Source organism: Falco rusticolus, chromosome 4 (genome assembly GCF_015220075.1).
Source record: "Falco rusticolus isolate bFalRus1 chromosome 4, bFalRus1.pri, whole genome shotgun sequence".
NCBI lineage: Eukaryota > Metazoa > Chordata > Aves > Falconiformes > Falconidae > Falco > Falco rusticolus.
Genome location: NC_051190.1, coordinates 46,797,179 through 46,812,027, shown reverse-complemented (window position 1 = coordinate 46,812,027; position 14,849 = coordinate 46,797,179). Strand labels below are relative to the sequence as shown.

General features: G+C 53.5%; 1 protein-coding gene across 7 annotated transcripts in view; it reads right to left on the bottom strand.

Annotated features, from left to right (window-relative positions):
• Positions 1-117: 117 nt before the first annotated feature.
• MATK (megakaryocyte-associated tyrosine kinase) overlaps positions 118-14,849 on the bottom strand; it is a 31,709-nt gene continuing 16,977 nt past the window's right edge. For 2 of the 7 annotated variants that reach the window (XM_037384512.1, XM_037384513.1), the window contains exons 7-20: positions 14,490-14,576; positions 9,255-12,218; positions 5,252-5,308; positions 4,962-5,075; positions 4,694-4,809; positions 4,148-4,367; positions 3,114-3,207; positions 2,956-3,021; positions 2,701-2,800; positions 2,534-2,618; positions 2,285-2,358; positions 1,980-2,175; positions 1,520-1,606; positions 118-1,379 (exon numbers count right to left, since the gene is read on the bottom strand). In XM_037384512.1, the coding sequence (XP_037240409.1) occupies positions 1,194-1,379; positions 1,520-1,606; positions 1,980-2,175; positions 2,285-2,358; positions 2,534-2,618; positions 2,701-2,800; positions 2,956-3,021; positions 3,114-3,207; positions 4,148-4,367; positions 4,694-4,809; positions 4,962-5,075; positions 5,252-5,260 (1,347 nt within the window). In that variant the 5' untranslated portion in view covers positions 5,261-5,308; positions 9,255-12,218; positions 14,490-14,576 and the 3' untranslated portion in view covers positions 118-1,193. The remainder of the gene's footprint in view (positions 1,380-1,519; positions 1,607-1,979; positions 2,176-2,284; positions 2,359-2,533; positions 2,619-2,700; positions 2,801-2,955; positions 3,022-3,113; positions 3,208-4,147; positions 4,368-4,693; positions 4,810-4,961; positions 5,076-5,251; positions 5,309-9,254; positions 12,219-14,489; positions 14,577-14,849) is intronic. The other 5 variants (XM_037384507.1, XM_037384509.1, XM_037384508.1 and 2 more) reach the window with 5 other exon arrangements.

The window sequence follows — 14,849 nt, the reverse complement described above, 5'->3', positions numbered from 1 at the left end:
GGTGGGAAGACCTTCCCATGCTGCGCGCTGCACCCAAGGGTGCTTGGGGGGGGACGGCGGGGTGGGGAGACAAGCGGGGGGCTGCCAGGGTGATGGGGAGGTGGAAGGAGCCACTGAGCCCCAGCGCAGCCCAGGTCAGGCTGAAAGACCCTCCCTTCGTTGCTCAGGCCCCGATGGAGGGCAGCGCCCACAGGGTCGGATCCTGCTGGGGGGCCCTGCGCCATGGGCACCTAGCACCACTGGCACTGGCAAGAAGTTGGCGCAGAGGAGACGCGAGAGGATTAATGAGAAAACCCAATCGAGGGTCAAGGGACTGGAAGGAAGACGAGGCGGCAGGCGGGGGCACACGCACGCACACGCACACGCGCGTGCGGCCCCGTTGCCCCCATTAATCCCAGCTCCACTGAGACGTCGAGATTGCTTGGGAGCTGGCGGGGCCGGGGGCTTCCCACTGCCGGAGGACATGCCCCGCTGCCATAATCTATATGCAAGCAATTCCCATACAGACTCTGATTAAATGAATAATCCCTGGCTGCGCAGAGCCCCGAGGGGAGAGGGGCCAGGCTGTGTGCAGGGGGCTCCGAGGGCCAGAGCTCCCAGCCCACCCAAGCCTTTCGCTGTGCTTTGCCCGGCCCCAGGCGAGGGATAGGCCTAATTTGAGCCCAGAGGCTTAAAGATGCTGTTGAACTAATTTCTTTGGTTTAATCAAAAAGCTCAAATCCGTGTGGTTTTAGAGCTGGCTGCAGCCGGCGTCCCCGTGCGGGGCCGGGGGGCTGGAGCGGAGCTGCGCTGGGGCTGGGCTTTGGGCTTTCATCCTCCAGCGAGCAGAGATGTCCCATCCTGTCCCCTGTCACCGGGAGGGGCAGCTCAAAGGGACCCCACGTGTGGCACATGCTACCCGGAGCTGAGCACGGTATTTGCGGTGTGTGGCCCCACACCACCCCAGCAGGTCAGGGGAGGTGGACCCCCAGGAACCCTTCTCTGGGCCGCGTGGTGGGAAGAAGGACCCATGCCAGGATGGAGGGAGGCTGTTACCTCCTCTTTGGGTGCCCTGGGGGAGGAAAGCCTCTCCCCAGCTGCTGCCCCATCTCCACCAGGACAGAGCGGTGCCACCGGCCACCCCTTGCCACACCACCCCCAACCCTGGTGGTCCCGGGGTCCTTCTGCCATGGGTCCTGGGAGCCAGGCAGGGGTTAAATATCCTTCATCAGGTGCTTCAGTTCCTTCTGCAGCTTCTCCATGAGTTTCTTGAAGGACGGCCGCTTGCCTGGCTCCAGCTCCCAGCAGCTCTTCATTAGGGCATAGACGGCAGGCGGGCAGCCCTCGGGGGGGTCCATGCGGTACCCCTGCTCCAGCAGCTCTGTCACCTCCTTCAGGCTCTGACAGGATGGAAAAGCCAGCTGGGACCCCCACCTCCCCACCCCACCGGGGCCCGTCCTGGCCAGGGGACAGTGGGGTGTCCCTGTCCCATCGGTGCCAGTGGGGTGCGACCTGCGGCATGCCCCAGCACAGCACTCACCAGCTTGGGGTAGGGCGCTCGTCCGAAGGAGAAGGTTTCCCACAGGAGGATCCCGTAGCTCCACACGTCCGACTTGGAAGAGAATTTCTGTGGTGGCAGGAGGAAGGGGAGGCTGAAGCCGGCCAGGGGCCACGCGGGGTCCCCTTCCCTCCCTGAGCGCAAGACAGGAGACGGCGCCTGCCCGCTGCCAGCTCCAGCCCCCCAGAACCCCCTCCCTTCCCACCACTCACACAGCCCTGGGTCCATCCTGCCGCATCCCACCGGAGCTGCCCCAGCTCCCACTGCACACCAGGGCAAGCGCTGGCCAGGACAGAGCCCCTGTTCTGCGAGTCACAGGGCTGAATGTGCCAGAAGCCACCACGGGGCAGAGCCGGGCCGGTGGGACGAGCTGGTGGACCCAAGGGGGTGAGCTGCTTTGGGAGGACCCCCTGACCCACCCCCCCTTCCTACCACTGCTCACGTTGTGTTTCAGGGCCTCCGGAGCCGTCCACTTCACGGGCAGCAGAGTGGCGTCCTTGCCCTTGGGATTGACCCGGGCCAAGCCAAAATCGCTCACTTTGGCCACGTTCTCCTCAGAGATGAGGATGTTGCGGGCAGCCAGGTCCCTGTGCACCAGCTTCTTGGACTCCAGGTAGTCCATGCCCTGAGCCACGTCCCTGCCACGGCCAAGCGAAGCAGAGCACAGTGTCACCACATGTCCCCTGGGGCTGCCCAGAGGGACACAGGGCACCAGTCCCCAGCCCACAGGGAGGAAGATGGACTTACAGAGCGAACTGGAGGAGCTGATGGGTTGGGACGAGTGCCCGGCCCCGTGTGCGCAAGAAGTTCACCAGGTTGCCCTGACAGAGGAGGAGAAATGCATAAGGACCGACAGCGCGCAGCTGCCCAGACTTTGCCTCCCGCAGGGGCTGCAGCACCCAGCATTCATCCAGCTCGGCCCCTAGACAGGGATTTTGTCCTCCAGCCTGAGTGGTGACGAGTCCCGATGGCCGAGGACCAGCCAAGTGCTGTTACCTTGCTCATGTACTCCATGACGATGTAGAGGCCGTTGTGCAGGATAACGCCGAGCAAACACACCAGGTTTTTGTGCCGGACCTTCCTGAAATGCAGGGGATGTGAGTCAGGGGGGTGCCAGGGTCGTGGGGCAGGGTCAGGCTGTGTCCCCCCCGTGTGGCACTCACGTCATGGCAGCCGTTTCGGTGAGGAAGGCCTGGGCAGTCACGTCACACTTGATGTTCTTCACAGCCACCTTCTGCCCCATATACTCTCCCCGCAGGACATCTGGGAGGGGAGATGGGGGTCAGGCTCAGCACCACACCTGACATCCCACTCCCAGGCTGAGCCCCCCATGCCATGGGATGGGGAGGGGACATCAGCAGGTGCCATTTGGGGAAGCCCACCGCCAGGGAACCTCCACACCCCACCTTCTCACCTACCTCCAAACTCTCCTTGCCCGATGCGTTCTCCCAGCGTGAGGTGCTGCAGGTTCAGCAACCAGCCGGCTGAGCACAGGCACAAGGGCAGGTTAGCAGGGGCCACCAGCAGGGCCTTGTCCCCAAAGCCTGGACAGCGACCCTCTCCCATCATTCCCTACCTTTGGCTAACTCCTCCTCGGCCGACTTCATCCCAGTTTTTGGTTTGGGCTTCACCAGTTTGGTGCAGATGGCTCCCTGCTCCTTCATGTAGTGCTGCCGATGGACAAACAGACCGAGGTGATGCGGCGGTGCCATCTCTTACCCCCAAGCTCGGGGCATGGAACCAGGAAACGTTCACAGGATGCTCCATGGGACCCCAGTACCACCAGTACCCTCAAGGGGCTGGGACCCCCTTCAGCTCGGGCAGCACAAACCGCCACATTTTCCCCAGCGGCACGATTCACAGCCCACATCTCAGCCCTGCTCCCCTCTGCACACAGCCGGGAAACACCGCAATGGACCACGGGCACCATGAGATGCTGCCAGCGAGGCAGACGGCAGCCGACAAGCCCCGGCTGGCGCTGCAGTGGCCGAGGGCAGGTTGCAGAGATGGCCGGGGCGGAAGCGGTGGGGTGGCTGTCGCAGCTACAGAGCGGGGCCGAGGCAGCCAAAAGGGGAAAGGACCCACCCAAAAGCAGAAGTTGTGTCTAAATGAGGAAAACATAGGGGAGTACAACCCTCTAGAGAGGAGCCGGGCAGCAGCTATGAGACAGGGTGAAGACAGACCATGAGGAGCTAATGTGGGAGCCCTGCTGGGTCAGCAGAGGGGAGCTCAGAATGCCTCAAGCCTCGTCCAGGCTCAGAGGCTGCCAGGACCTTCCTTCTCTAAAATGCCCTAAGCCTTGCTGCTGTGTGAAGCACCAAATGAGCAGGGATGGGGGGAAACGTAGCCCTGGACAGGGGACAGGGGCTGCTGCCAGCTGGGCTGGCTCACAGCAGAAAGCATCCCTGGGGCCTCCCAGATCTGTCCAATGCACCCCAAACCGAGCGGGAACCGCAAACCGTTGGCAAGGATGGAGAATTCCACCAGGTAACAAAACACAACGAAAACCATAGAGGGACAGGGACCTGCCGCTGCTCTGAGTGACCCCACGAGGTTCTCACCCACGGTCTGGTGCTGGCGGGGCTCGCTGCCTGGGGAGGGGGGTCTCACCTCGATCATGTCAATGAGGTTGGAGAAGTACTGCTGGCTGTCGATGCTGAGCGTGTTCTCCTCGTGTACCACGCGGTAGTGGATCACCTCCTTGCCAAAGCTCACGCACAGCACATAGTCACCGGGGTGCCGGACAGACTCACGCACCAGGAACAGCCCGTCCTCGGGGGGCTGCAGCTGCTGCACTGCCTCCACCCCGGAGATCTTCCCATGGAACCAGCTGGGGAGAGGAGCATTGGGGAGAAGGGCCATGCTGGCAGCGAGACGGGGAGAGCAGAGCCCCCTCCAAAGCTGCACAGACCCCACTGCATAAAACCCCTCCCTACGAGGTCCATCCAAGCTGGGTGGGCACAACTGGGGGTCTTGAAAGTTGTGTGCTGGCTCCAGCAAATCCCTCCATTGCCAGGGCATAGCTCCAGGCTGCTCTGCCCCCCGCTGCCCAGCCAAAACCTGGCTGGGGGGGAACGTGCCGGACTCATCCACAGCTTCCAGGGTCTCACCTGGGCTGCTGGCCCCCCACCCCGGATCCCCCCAAGCTGTACTCACGGCATGAGGCTGAGCTTGGGGTCAACACGGATGGCACCACGCTCCCGCAGTGCGCTGGCCGCCAGCAGCCCCTCCTGCCCCGTCTCATTGTGTCTGGCACGGTACCAGCCTTTGCCCTGGGGACAAGAGGGTCTCAGGGCAAGGGAAGGAAGGAGGGATCCTGCTGGGGACAGGGGGCTGGTGCTGTCAGCTCAGCTGATGGCACTAGGGTCCCATCCCCTCTGTGCCCGCCCAGGGCAGCATGCTGCTGCAGCACCCACGGGCTCACCTCCACGGCCTCAATGATGGTGACCACGTCGCCCTTGCGGAAGGCCAGCTCCTGGGCCTTGGGCTTGGTGTGGTCGTGCTTGGTGACACACTGCGTCCCCGAGGGCCAGTGTTTCTGCAGGGGAGAAGGCAGCATCAGCAGGGACAGCGAAAGTTGGCCCCCCTCCACCTCCCACAGCTATCGGGGTCAGCCCCAAGGACCGTCTGAAGCCCTGGCTGGAGATAAGGGGCACTGGGCACAAGCCGATGTTGGCAGGGGAAGTGCTGGCATCCTGTGGCAGTGCTGCTCACCCCAGACATGGTCGGCTGTCGGCACACCAGGGACTCCCTGTCCTCTCCTGCTGCCACCTGCCAAGAAAAAAACCAAAGGCAGTTGTGGAGAGATGGGGCTGAGCCGGCCCAGCCCTGGCCACTGCTGCTGTCCCCACAGGCTCCTCTGGCCAACGCAACTGCTGGCAAACCTGTCCATCGCGTGGGACAGCCTGCACCGTAGGACGGAGGACAAGGCTTGGAGCTGGCTGCAAACCCTGCCCGCACCGGCTGTAAGCCAGGGGACACTCCTGTCCCAAACCCAGTCGGGAGCAGGACCCAGCTGTCCTGGCCCCTGCCCCTTCTCCCCGCCTTGGAGCCCAAAGATGTGCTCCACCACCCACCGGCACTGCTGGCTTGAATATGTGCTCCACCACCCACCAGCACTGCTGGCTCCACAGGAGCCCATCATCGTGGCCGCAGCAGGGAATGCGGTTTTACCAGGAACTTGTTTTTTCACCTCCTGTTTCAGCAGCTCCAAGTCATCAGGGCCACAAGAGGCACCAGCTGCAGGGGCCCCGCTGACAGGGGACGTGGCAGTGCTGGCGCACGGGCTGCCTGCTGCAGGGGAGAATGCTGACAGGCAGGGCCGGGCTGAGGTGGGACTGTCACATTCACTGGCTGTGGGATGATTGCACAAGGTCCCCGTGCTCCCCTTGCCACCAACTTGTCACACTGGGATGCATGTGACCATGTTCCAATTCAACATTGTGCATCTTCTCCTCCTGGAGCCCTTCATCCCCAGTGCCACCTCCACAGGAGGATCAGAGACTCACAGAACCGTTTGGGTTGGAAGGGACTTGAAAGCCCATCGAGCTCCAGCCCCTCTGCCGTGGGCAGGGACACCTTCCACCAGCCCAGGTTGCTCCAACCTGGCTTTGAACACTTCCAGGGATGGGGCATCCACAGCTGCTCTGGGCACCCTGTGCCAGCACCTCACCGCCCTCGCGGTGAACAATTTCTTCCCAATACTGAACGTAAATCTACCCTTTTTCAGCTTACAGCCATTCCCCTTTATCCCATCCCTGTAAGCCTTGGTAAAACGTCTTTCTCTGTCTTTCTTGTAAGCCCCCTTCATATATCGCAAGGTTGCAGCCAAGTCTCCCCAGAGCCTTCTCTTCCCCAGGCTGAACAACCCCAAGTCTCTCAGCCTGGCTCCATAGCAGAGGGGCTCCAGCCCTTGGACCACTTCCATAGCCTCCTCCGGACCCACTCCAACAGGTCCGTGTCTTCCTTGTGCCGGGGACCCCCCAGTTGGACACAGTGGTCCAGGTGGGGTCTCACCACAGCAGAGGGGCAGAATCCCCTCCCTTAACCTGCTGGCGATGCAGTCCAGGATACGGTTGGCGTTCTGGGCTGTGAGCACACGTTGCTGGCTTATACCCAGTTTGTCAACCACCTGTAGCCCTAGGTCCTTCCCTGCAGGGCTGCTCTCAATCCATTCATCCCCCGGTCTGTACTGGTACCGGGGACTGCCGCGACCCCCGTGGAGGACTTTGCACTTGGCCTTGTTCAGCTTCATGAAGCTCACATGAGCCCACTCCCCCTAGGCTGTCAAGGCCCCTCTGGACAGCATCCCCTCCTTCCAGTGAATCAACTGTGCCGCCCAGCTTGGTCTCATCTGCAGACTTACTGAGGGTCCACTCAATCCCACTACACACACCACTGATGAAAATATTAAATAGTATCGGTCCCAGTGTGGACTCTTGAGGGACACCACTTGTTACTGCTTTCCACCTGGACATTGAGCCATTGAGAGTCATCACGCATTGACAGCTGCATCTTGTTGGATCCTGTAGAATTATTTATCTTCAGGTCGCTCAGGTGGTCTTGAACCTGATTTTCTCCTACAACGGGAGGGACTTTGTTTCCCCAGTCCCTTTCTTTAGAGACATGAGAGATTACCACCGAAAACTGAGCTGGTGAGTACCTCACCCTCCTCCTTGCTGGTTGTCACCAGCTCTCCCACCTTATTTTAAGGGGGGGACGACACATTTTCTTTAATCTTCCTTTTACAGCACAGGGGGCTGGAGGGGGGACTTCTCACCTGCTGGGGCACTGACCCCAAGCCTGTGCCCTTGGTGGCACTGCCAGGGCTGCCATGCATCCTCGTGCCACGGCATCATCCCCAAACCCACCACACTCTTAAAAGTAAAGTCACAGCTTCTGTAAGTTTTGTTCTGATTTCAGCACCCTTCTTCCAGATCCATTTTGCAGCTGAAATCTCTCTCTGCCTCTCTGGCCCCTTGGAAACTTCTAGCCAGAGCAGGACGGTGTCTCCCAGACTCTGCTGGGCTGGGAGCAGCGTGGGGGCTCACTCGGCTCCTTGGAGCAGCGATGACGGTCTTTGTTCTATTCCTCTTTTGGAGGTGAGTCACGGTCACTCCTCTGCATCACTGGTGGTAAACCCCAGCCTGTCTCCGTGACGGTGAGGATCTGAGGACGTACCATGTGGTCCTGATCCAGCGCAACAACAACAAAGGGGCAACTGCAGCTGTTGCAAGGTTAATATCAGCGGGCAGCAGTTGTATCTGTTCCACAAGCCATTGTTAGCTAGCAGAGACATCCGCTCAGCCTGCAGCCCATCTGTGCCACATGTATTATGTCGGTGGACTTAGAGATGCAAAGGCAGCCACCCTGTGCCTGCTCCCATCCGACGTGACTGGATGCAGCTCAGCTCACTTCCAGGATGGGCGAGGACTTGATGGGCACAGAGCTTAAGGATGGGGTCTGCTCCAGACCTCTCACCATGGTACAACCTGGTACAAGGAGGGACATGCTGGCTGGGCCAGGAAGGACAACATCAGCTCTGACAGTTGGTCCTTCATTTTCTCCTCCTCTGGGACAGTAATTTCTGGGGAAAAGCAGCAACTGTTTGCTCAGTCCTGCCCGAGTGCAGACAGCAGGTGGTGCTCAGAAGGGACAGATCCTCCTCTCCGAGCACCCAAAGGCCCAGCTTCTCTTCTGCCCAGCTGGCACTAGGGCTCACGGTGCAACATGCAGCCCAACATGGATACTGGCCACTGGCAGAGCCTGGAGCCCAGCCACCAGCAGGCAATGGCAGTGAATCACCTTCCTCCGGGTGACACTCACATGCCTCGTCCTAAAGCACCTATTTGTTCTTGGAGATGTTTAGATTTAGACAAGATATTAGGAAGAAATTCTTCACCGTGAGGGTGGTGAGATGCTGGCACAGGGTGCCCAGAGCAGCTGTGGATGCCCCGTCCCTGGGATTGTCCAAGGCCAGGTTGAATGGGGCTTGGAGCAACCTGAGTTGTGTAGTTGGGTAGTGGAAGGTGTCCCTGCCCATGGCAGAGGGTTGGAACTAGATGATCTTCAAGGTCCTGTCCAACCCAAACCATTCTATAAGTCTATGAATCTATGTTTGATCCATGCAGTTCCCATCGCTGGAATGAACATTCCCACAAGCGGCACGCATGGGCAGAAAGCCTGGGAGGAGATATTTCTCCCTTCTTTGTTTTGGAGCTGCTCTACGCACTTTTTTTTTTTTTTTTAATTAGTTAACCTGAGTACTTGGAATGAGGGTGAGAAGCACAGAAGCACGGTGGGATTCAGCGGAGCCATCCCAACCCTGGACTGGAGAGTTCAGGCTGGTTTCCAGCACACAGTTATCCCAGCTGTGGAGCTGCCAGGACCCAATGGCACAGTAACAGAAGAGGGGACATTGGCAGCCTGCACCTCTGCACTGAGGTTGGAGCTGGATGCGTTATGGACACGCCTTTGAAACACAAACTGGAGAACTTCTTTATCAACACCCAGCCGCACTAAGGGTCACTTGGACAAACGGCAAGTACAGCTCTTTTGCTGAAAAATCAGGTGATGCCTGACCATTTTCTCCACTGAGAGAAACAGTCTTAACCATTTAACCATGCTCTTAACACTACACCACCATGTCCATCCCTCTTCACTGGCAGAGCAGACCCATCAGCCGCCCTCAGCAACCCTAACAGAGCCTTGCACTTACCTCCCAGCAATGTCCATGCAGGGCCCTGGGGGCAATGATGTCTTGGGGTAGCTCGCAGCTATGCCTGGACTTAGATTCCTGAAATCCTGGAGAGTAAATTCTCTTTCATATGGAGCAGCAAAGCTTTATTTTCAAGGGCATGCTCCCAGAAAGAGCTACTGCGTTATTTCCTGATTTCTCTTCTGGTAAGGGCTGTAGATGCAGCGTCCCAGAGGTCCTAGTGCCTGCCGCCTGCACAGTCAAACATCAAGCATTAATCAGAGGTGACTCATTGTTTGACAACACTTAAAACAACTTTTACCCTTTGAGGGCACAAGTACACACCCTCGCCAGACATGAACTGGGAGATCACCAGATCCCATATCCTGGAGCACTGTGTAGCACTCACAGAAAATTAACGATCCCTGGGACCAGGGATCCCAAAGTCTAATCCCATCTCAGCACTGTCTTCTGTGAGACTTTGGGAAGGTTGATCCAAGATCATGGCTGCACCTTGCTGGTCTATAGAGGATGAAAACACAGATGCATTGCAGGCTGGAACAGGCAATTGCAGAGACACTTTTAAATGAGAAGCACCATCAAATGGCAGTGGCTTATCTGTATCCTCCAGCATCCGCAACTAGCGGGGAGGGAATAATCGCCTCTGCAGCTCATCATCCCAGCCAGAAAGCTGGAAACCAGTTTTGCACTAATGTTTAACATTTCCAATATTCTGAGCAAAATGTTGAAAAGGAAGAAAAATGCCATTTCAGGCAAACACCATACTTCATCCAGGGGTCTCGATTTTTTTCTGTGTACTTTTCTGTTTTTAATAAAATGGTGCTTAAGCCTTCAAAAAATACTGGCAATTCAAGGGCAAAGGCAGTGCAGAAAGACAGTATTCCAAACTAGCCAGTAGTTTGAGCTCCTGATTATATTGTTCTATCAACAAACAATTTCCCCAAGCCATTCAAGCCAGTCTGTTCATAGGATTCTTGGGACATGTTTCCCCAGGAGCACTCCTTGCATTATCCTCTGAATCTGTAAGGATGGATCCTTAGTTACCAACTCTCTTCAAGCTTGAGAACAAACACAAGAGTACATCATAACAGCGCTTGCACCACACATCTGGGCTCAGCACCAGATCTCCTGGGGTCTGCACAGTACTCGCTGTGACACAGACGTTTCATACTTTCGGGTTTTGCCACATCCTGTCGTTGTTACAGATGTGACCACGGCCCAGAGAACTCGGCATCACGCACAAGGAACAACTCACTCAGGTTGCATAAATGGGCTTTCCCTGTCCTGCTGTACAGTGGCAAAAAGGCTCCTGCTTGCTTCTGCCAGAGCTGGTCTCACACCATTTGCCTATCACCCAGTCACTGCCTCAATCTTTAATACATTGATCCTCAAAACTGTCTTCCTCCCTCCTCTAGTGCAGTAGGGTAGGTGTCTGCACTGCACAGCCAGGTCAGGGTGGCACAGCCAGGTCCCTCTGAAACAGCCTATGATGAGCCAAAACATCAAGATTTTGTAGCACTTCCAAAATTGCTGGGTCAAAGTTCAATCGTATGGGAAATGCTTTTCTCACATGGTAGGCTGAGGCTTTAACCACTTATTAAGTCTTCCTCCTGACATCCTTCCTCTGGGTCAGTGAGAGTCAAGCTCACGGTCACAAGCACAATGTCCTACAAAAACTGTTGAGCAGTGCCATTCCTGGTAAGACGAAGGATTGGAGTTATCCAAGGAAGCGAAGGTTGGAGCAGGAAGATGGAAGAGATGGGCGACAACATGCATTATAAACAGCAGCACATTTTGTACAGAAAAAACAGCTACTTTCAGCACAGGTCCACAGCCCATAGGCTCTCTTTTGCTGACGCAGCTCCCTTCAGTCCACGCTGACAACGCGGTTGGACTCACCAGACACGTGCCTTCCCAGCCTGAGGAATCTGCCCTGTATTTCAAGCCTTTAAGAAGGGAATCTGCAAATGTCAGTATGTCACAAAAGCAGACAACTCTTTCCTGCCTTGCCTCCGGAGCAACTTGGGGGCAGTGAAGGGGATTCTTTTTACCTCTCCTTTTAGCATCTGAAATCAAACATCCAGGTCCTTTCTGGCTTCCTCTATAGTCAAAGGAAAAACAGGCACATCCAGAATGCAACCAGGTGACCTGGTTTCAAATGCCACCCTGAGCAAGCCAAGGTGTCCAGCGTGCCTCTGGCTTCCTCTGCTTGTAAGGGCAGCACGCGACGTCTAACTTGGTCTTTGACATCTGACCTCCAGGTTTAAAGAGAAAAATCACTGAGGTTAAACACCCCTTTTCATCGCAAAGATTTACATTTCAACGCAACAACAAAGGGTATTTCACTCTTGGTAATGGCTGGAGCTTTAGATGATGCCTTAACCTTACCCTGCTCCAAGCAGCTGTATGCAACACCGGGTTCAGATGCTGCTGCACACACCGCACTGCCGGGAGCCAGACTGACACTTCCAAGAGATTCCCCTCGGTCCCTAGCAGCGCCCAAAAGCGGTGAGGACAGCAAAGATGCTTTTACTAAACCCTTACAGATCAAATAGCAATGCACAAACTTATGCCCCAGCAAGAAAGTAGATCGGGCATGCTCAAGGGACGAGTGGAAGATGCCCTGCTACAGCTGCCAGGTCATTACACCCAAATCCCACTGTGGCAGCTGTTTTACCTGGACACATCAAGCCTTCACTGCAGTGCCCATGCTTGTGTGTCGTGCCTGTTCTGGGGGGTGATGTGCAGCATTTGGATGCATGTTCTGCACCTGGGTTCTTGGTCTTTACAGGCATCTACGTCACTTACCCCGAACAGGGACCGCTACATCAGACTTCAGCATTTGGTATTGTAACTTGGCTTTCATCTCTGGCAGCACCTGTGGCAGTGTCTAATGGTTTTACTTTCTGCCTTCTGATGAGTGAAGCTTGTTGGAGTAGATGCACCACTTGATCCTCTTTTGATCTAAGACAAAAGGTTAGAAATTACTCACAGTATTTCAACGCTTCCCTATCTTTCTGATTTAGCAGAAACAGATGACGATAACTGCATGGCAAGAGGAAGATCAGAGTCAAGGCTTCGGCACGAGGTCATGGTAACACTAAGTGTACAGAAGGATGGCAGCCGCCCCAGCTAAGCCAGCTAGCTGTGAGCACCTTTTAGCTCAGAACACACTGCACTGTAATAGTTTAATACAAAAATGCATCTATTTGAACATCTATGGAAATGCTGAAATGCATCACTCTTCAAATACCTATTTTTGTATGGCTTACAACTCTTAACTCAGAGCACCTAAACAGAACCTGCTTTACAAACCTGCTTTACACACCCCCCAAAAAAAGTACTTAAAGAAGAAACAGGCTTATTTGACAATGAATAATGCAGAAGTAATGTTTTGCAGTAAATTCTAAAAAGCCATTGTTCAAAATACCCCCAAAAGCCTGAAGGAATGTGAGGATTGATTTTAATGAAGTTTAAACAAAGAATATATGCATGAAGCTGAAGCCTGTGACAATCCAGTGGCTTAACTGGCAACACCACACAGAAGAACAAAAGCGTTCAACTCTGGTTTTCTCCATTGTACTCTTTTTCCTGGTCCCATTATGACAACACTAAAGCCACATTACAGCCTCTCCTCCACACATTTGCTTGGTCAGCTTTGCCAAAACCACCAAAAAGGCTTTAAGCAAGCAACTACGTATCTCTGTACAACTCTGCACACCACTGCTCCCAAACAGTAACCCCTGAAGTGCAAGACCCCTGCTCGAAAAGGGTGGGGTAAAAAACCCCAAACCTGTACAACAGGGCTATAAACTGCCTCCAGTTGGAGGGTAGAAATCCAAAGTAATAAAGAAAATCTATAAAGAATATATACAATACTAGAGGATGGGAGGGGTTTACTTTTTTTTTCTTTAATAGTATTTGACTGTCTACCTGTTTTACTGTGGGAAGAGGTTTTTTCTAGAGCAAGGGAGTGGGAGGGGAAGGAGACATAACAGAAGGAAAGGAACTGTTGCTACAGGCAACTTCACTCTCACACAGTGGTGCGATTTCTGTAGTGATTATAGTACAATTTAAAAGTACTTACAGTACAGTATTTCAAGGAAAAATCATTAAAAATGTAAACAGACTAAACCAGGACCTCTTTAGATATAAAAAGTTGGAAGCATATGAACATTATTTTATACACGCAGTATCATTATTAGGCAGCATCTTTTTTGTAATCTCTTCCACCTCCTTCACCCTCTACTCTTCTAGCTGTCTCTTTTTTTTTTTTTTTTTTACCACATGCATTAAATATACTTTTTGGAGATGCCAAGGGCCCCATTCCAAGTCTCCTGTTTTTTGTTAGTTTTGTTTGGGGTTTTTTTTGTGTGTGTTTTTTTATTTCCCCTTGAAAGTTAGCATTTTTAAATCATGCTAGGAGATGGACAAGATAAAATGATAACAACCCAACTGAACTGAAGGCAGCTGTATGAAGGAAATACATAGAATTCTGCAGTTCTTCCTACACATGCCATGGAAGGTGGAAAGTTATTTAGAAGATCACCACCACTACAGCATACGTAGCAATTAAGCTTATCTTGCAAACACTCACCTAAAGCTAAGGTAGCCAGCTACTTTGAAAATTAGAAACCAAGAATTTCGTGTTCAAGCTGAAATCACCTTAAACTTCTGCACTGAGACACACAGGTTTCAGTCAAGACTGGTTACAGCAATTGTAATTTAGTCTCATATGCTATTCTCTTTCATCATATTTAACATAAGTAACTGTAGGATTTTAATGTTTGCTTATTCAATAAGGAAGTCAATGCTTTCATTGCAAATAAACTGCATGGTCAGGCAAATTTTAAGTGTCAATGAAAAAGAAGTAATTATACGTAAATGACCTTTCCTACTGCATACCAAACTAAGAATGACTAAGCAAACAGAATGGAACAGGGCTTGAGTTATGCGCTGTTCAGTTTTATGTGCCACAATAAGTTCTATAGTTTTCCACACAGGCAATAAAAAATGTGACAGAGGACCCAATGGCAGACAAAAACATTTAAAACAAACAGCATATTTAAAGACAACTGGGCTCTCGTTTGCAATATTCACCCACTTTGATGAATCCTTTCATTAAAAAGTGAGCAACACCAACACAATTTCTGGTGTTACTTGTGACAGAAATACAATAATAAGTAAAATGCAGACCACATCTCTCAGTAGTTTAAAAGTGCTCTTTTTTTCTACCTGTGCATGGGCTGTGACATCACCTTACTCCTACAGTCTCCAAAGTATCCAACTTCTTCTAACAGGGATCTTGCAGCCCAGGTTCATCTGACAACGCAAGATATGAGAAAGAAAACACATTAAAAAATATGTGGCAACCAGGTTTTTAACAGCAAAACACAGAAGGCAAAGAATCAAAAATCAAGTTTAAAAACTGTTTAAACAGTTCTGGAATTTTGCTTTACCTCAAGTAAGAAAATGTGACAAAGTGATCAAGCTTTAGACTCTCTGGAATGAGCACACAGCTACAGCATTCAAGACATCTCTTAAAAGCTTTTCTATAAATAACGACTGCGTTCAGAAAAGCAATGTGAGCTTTGT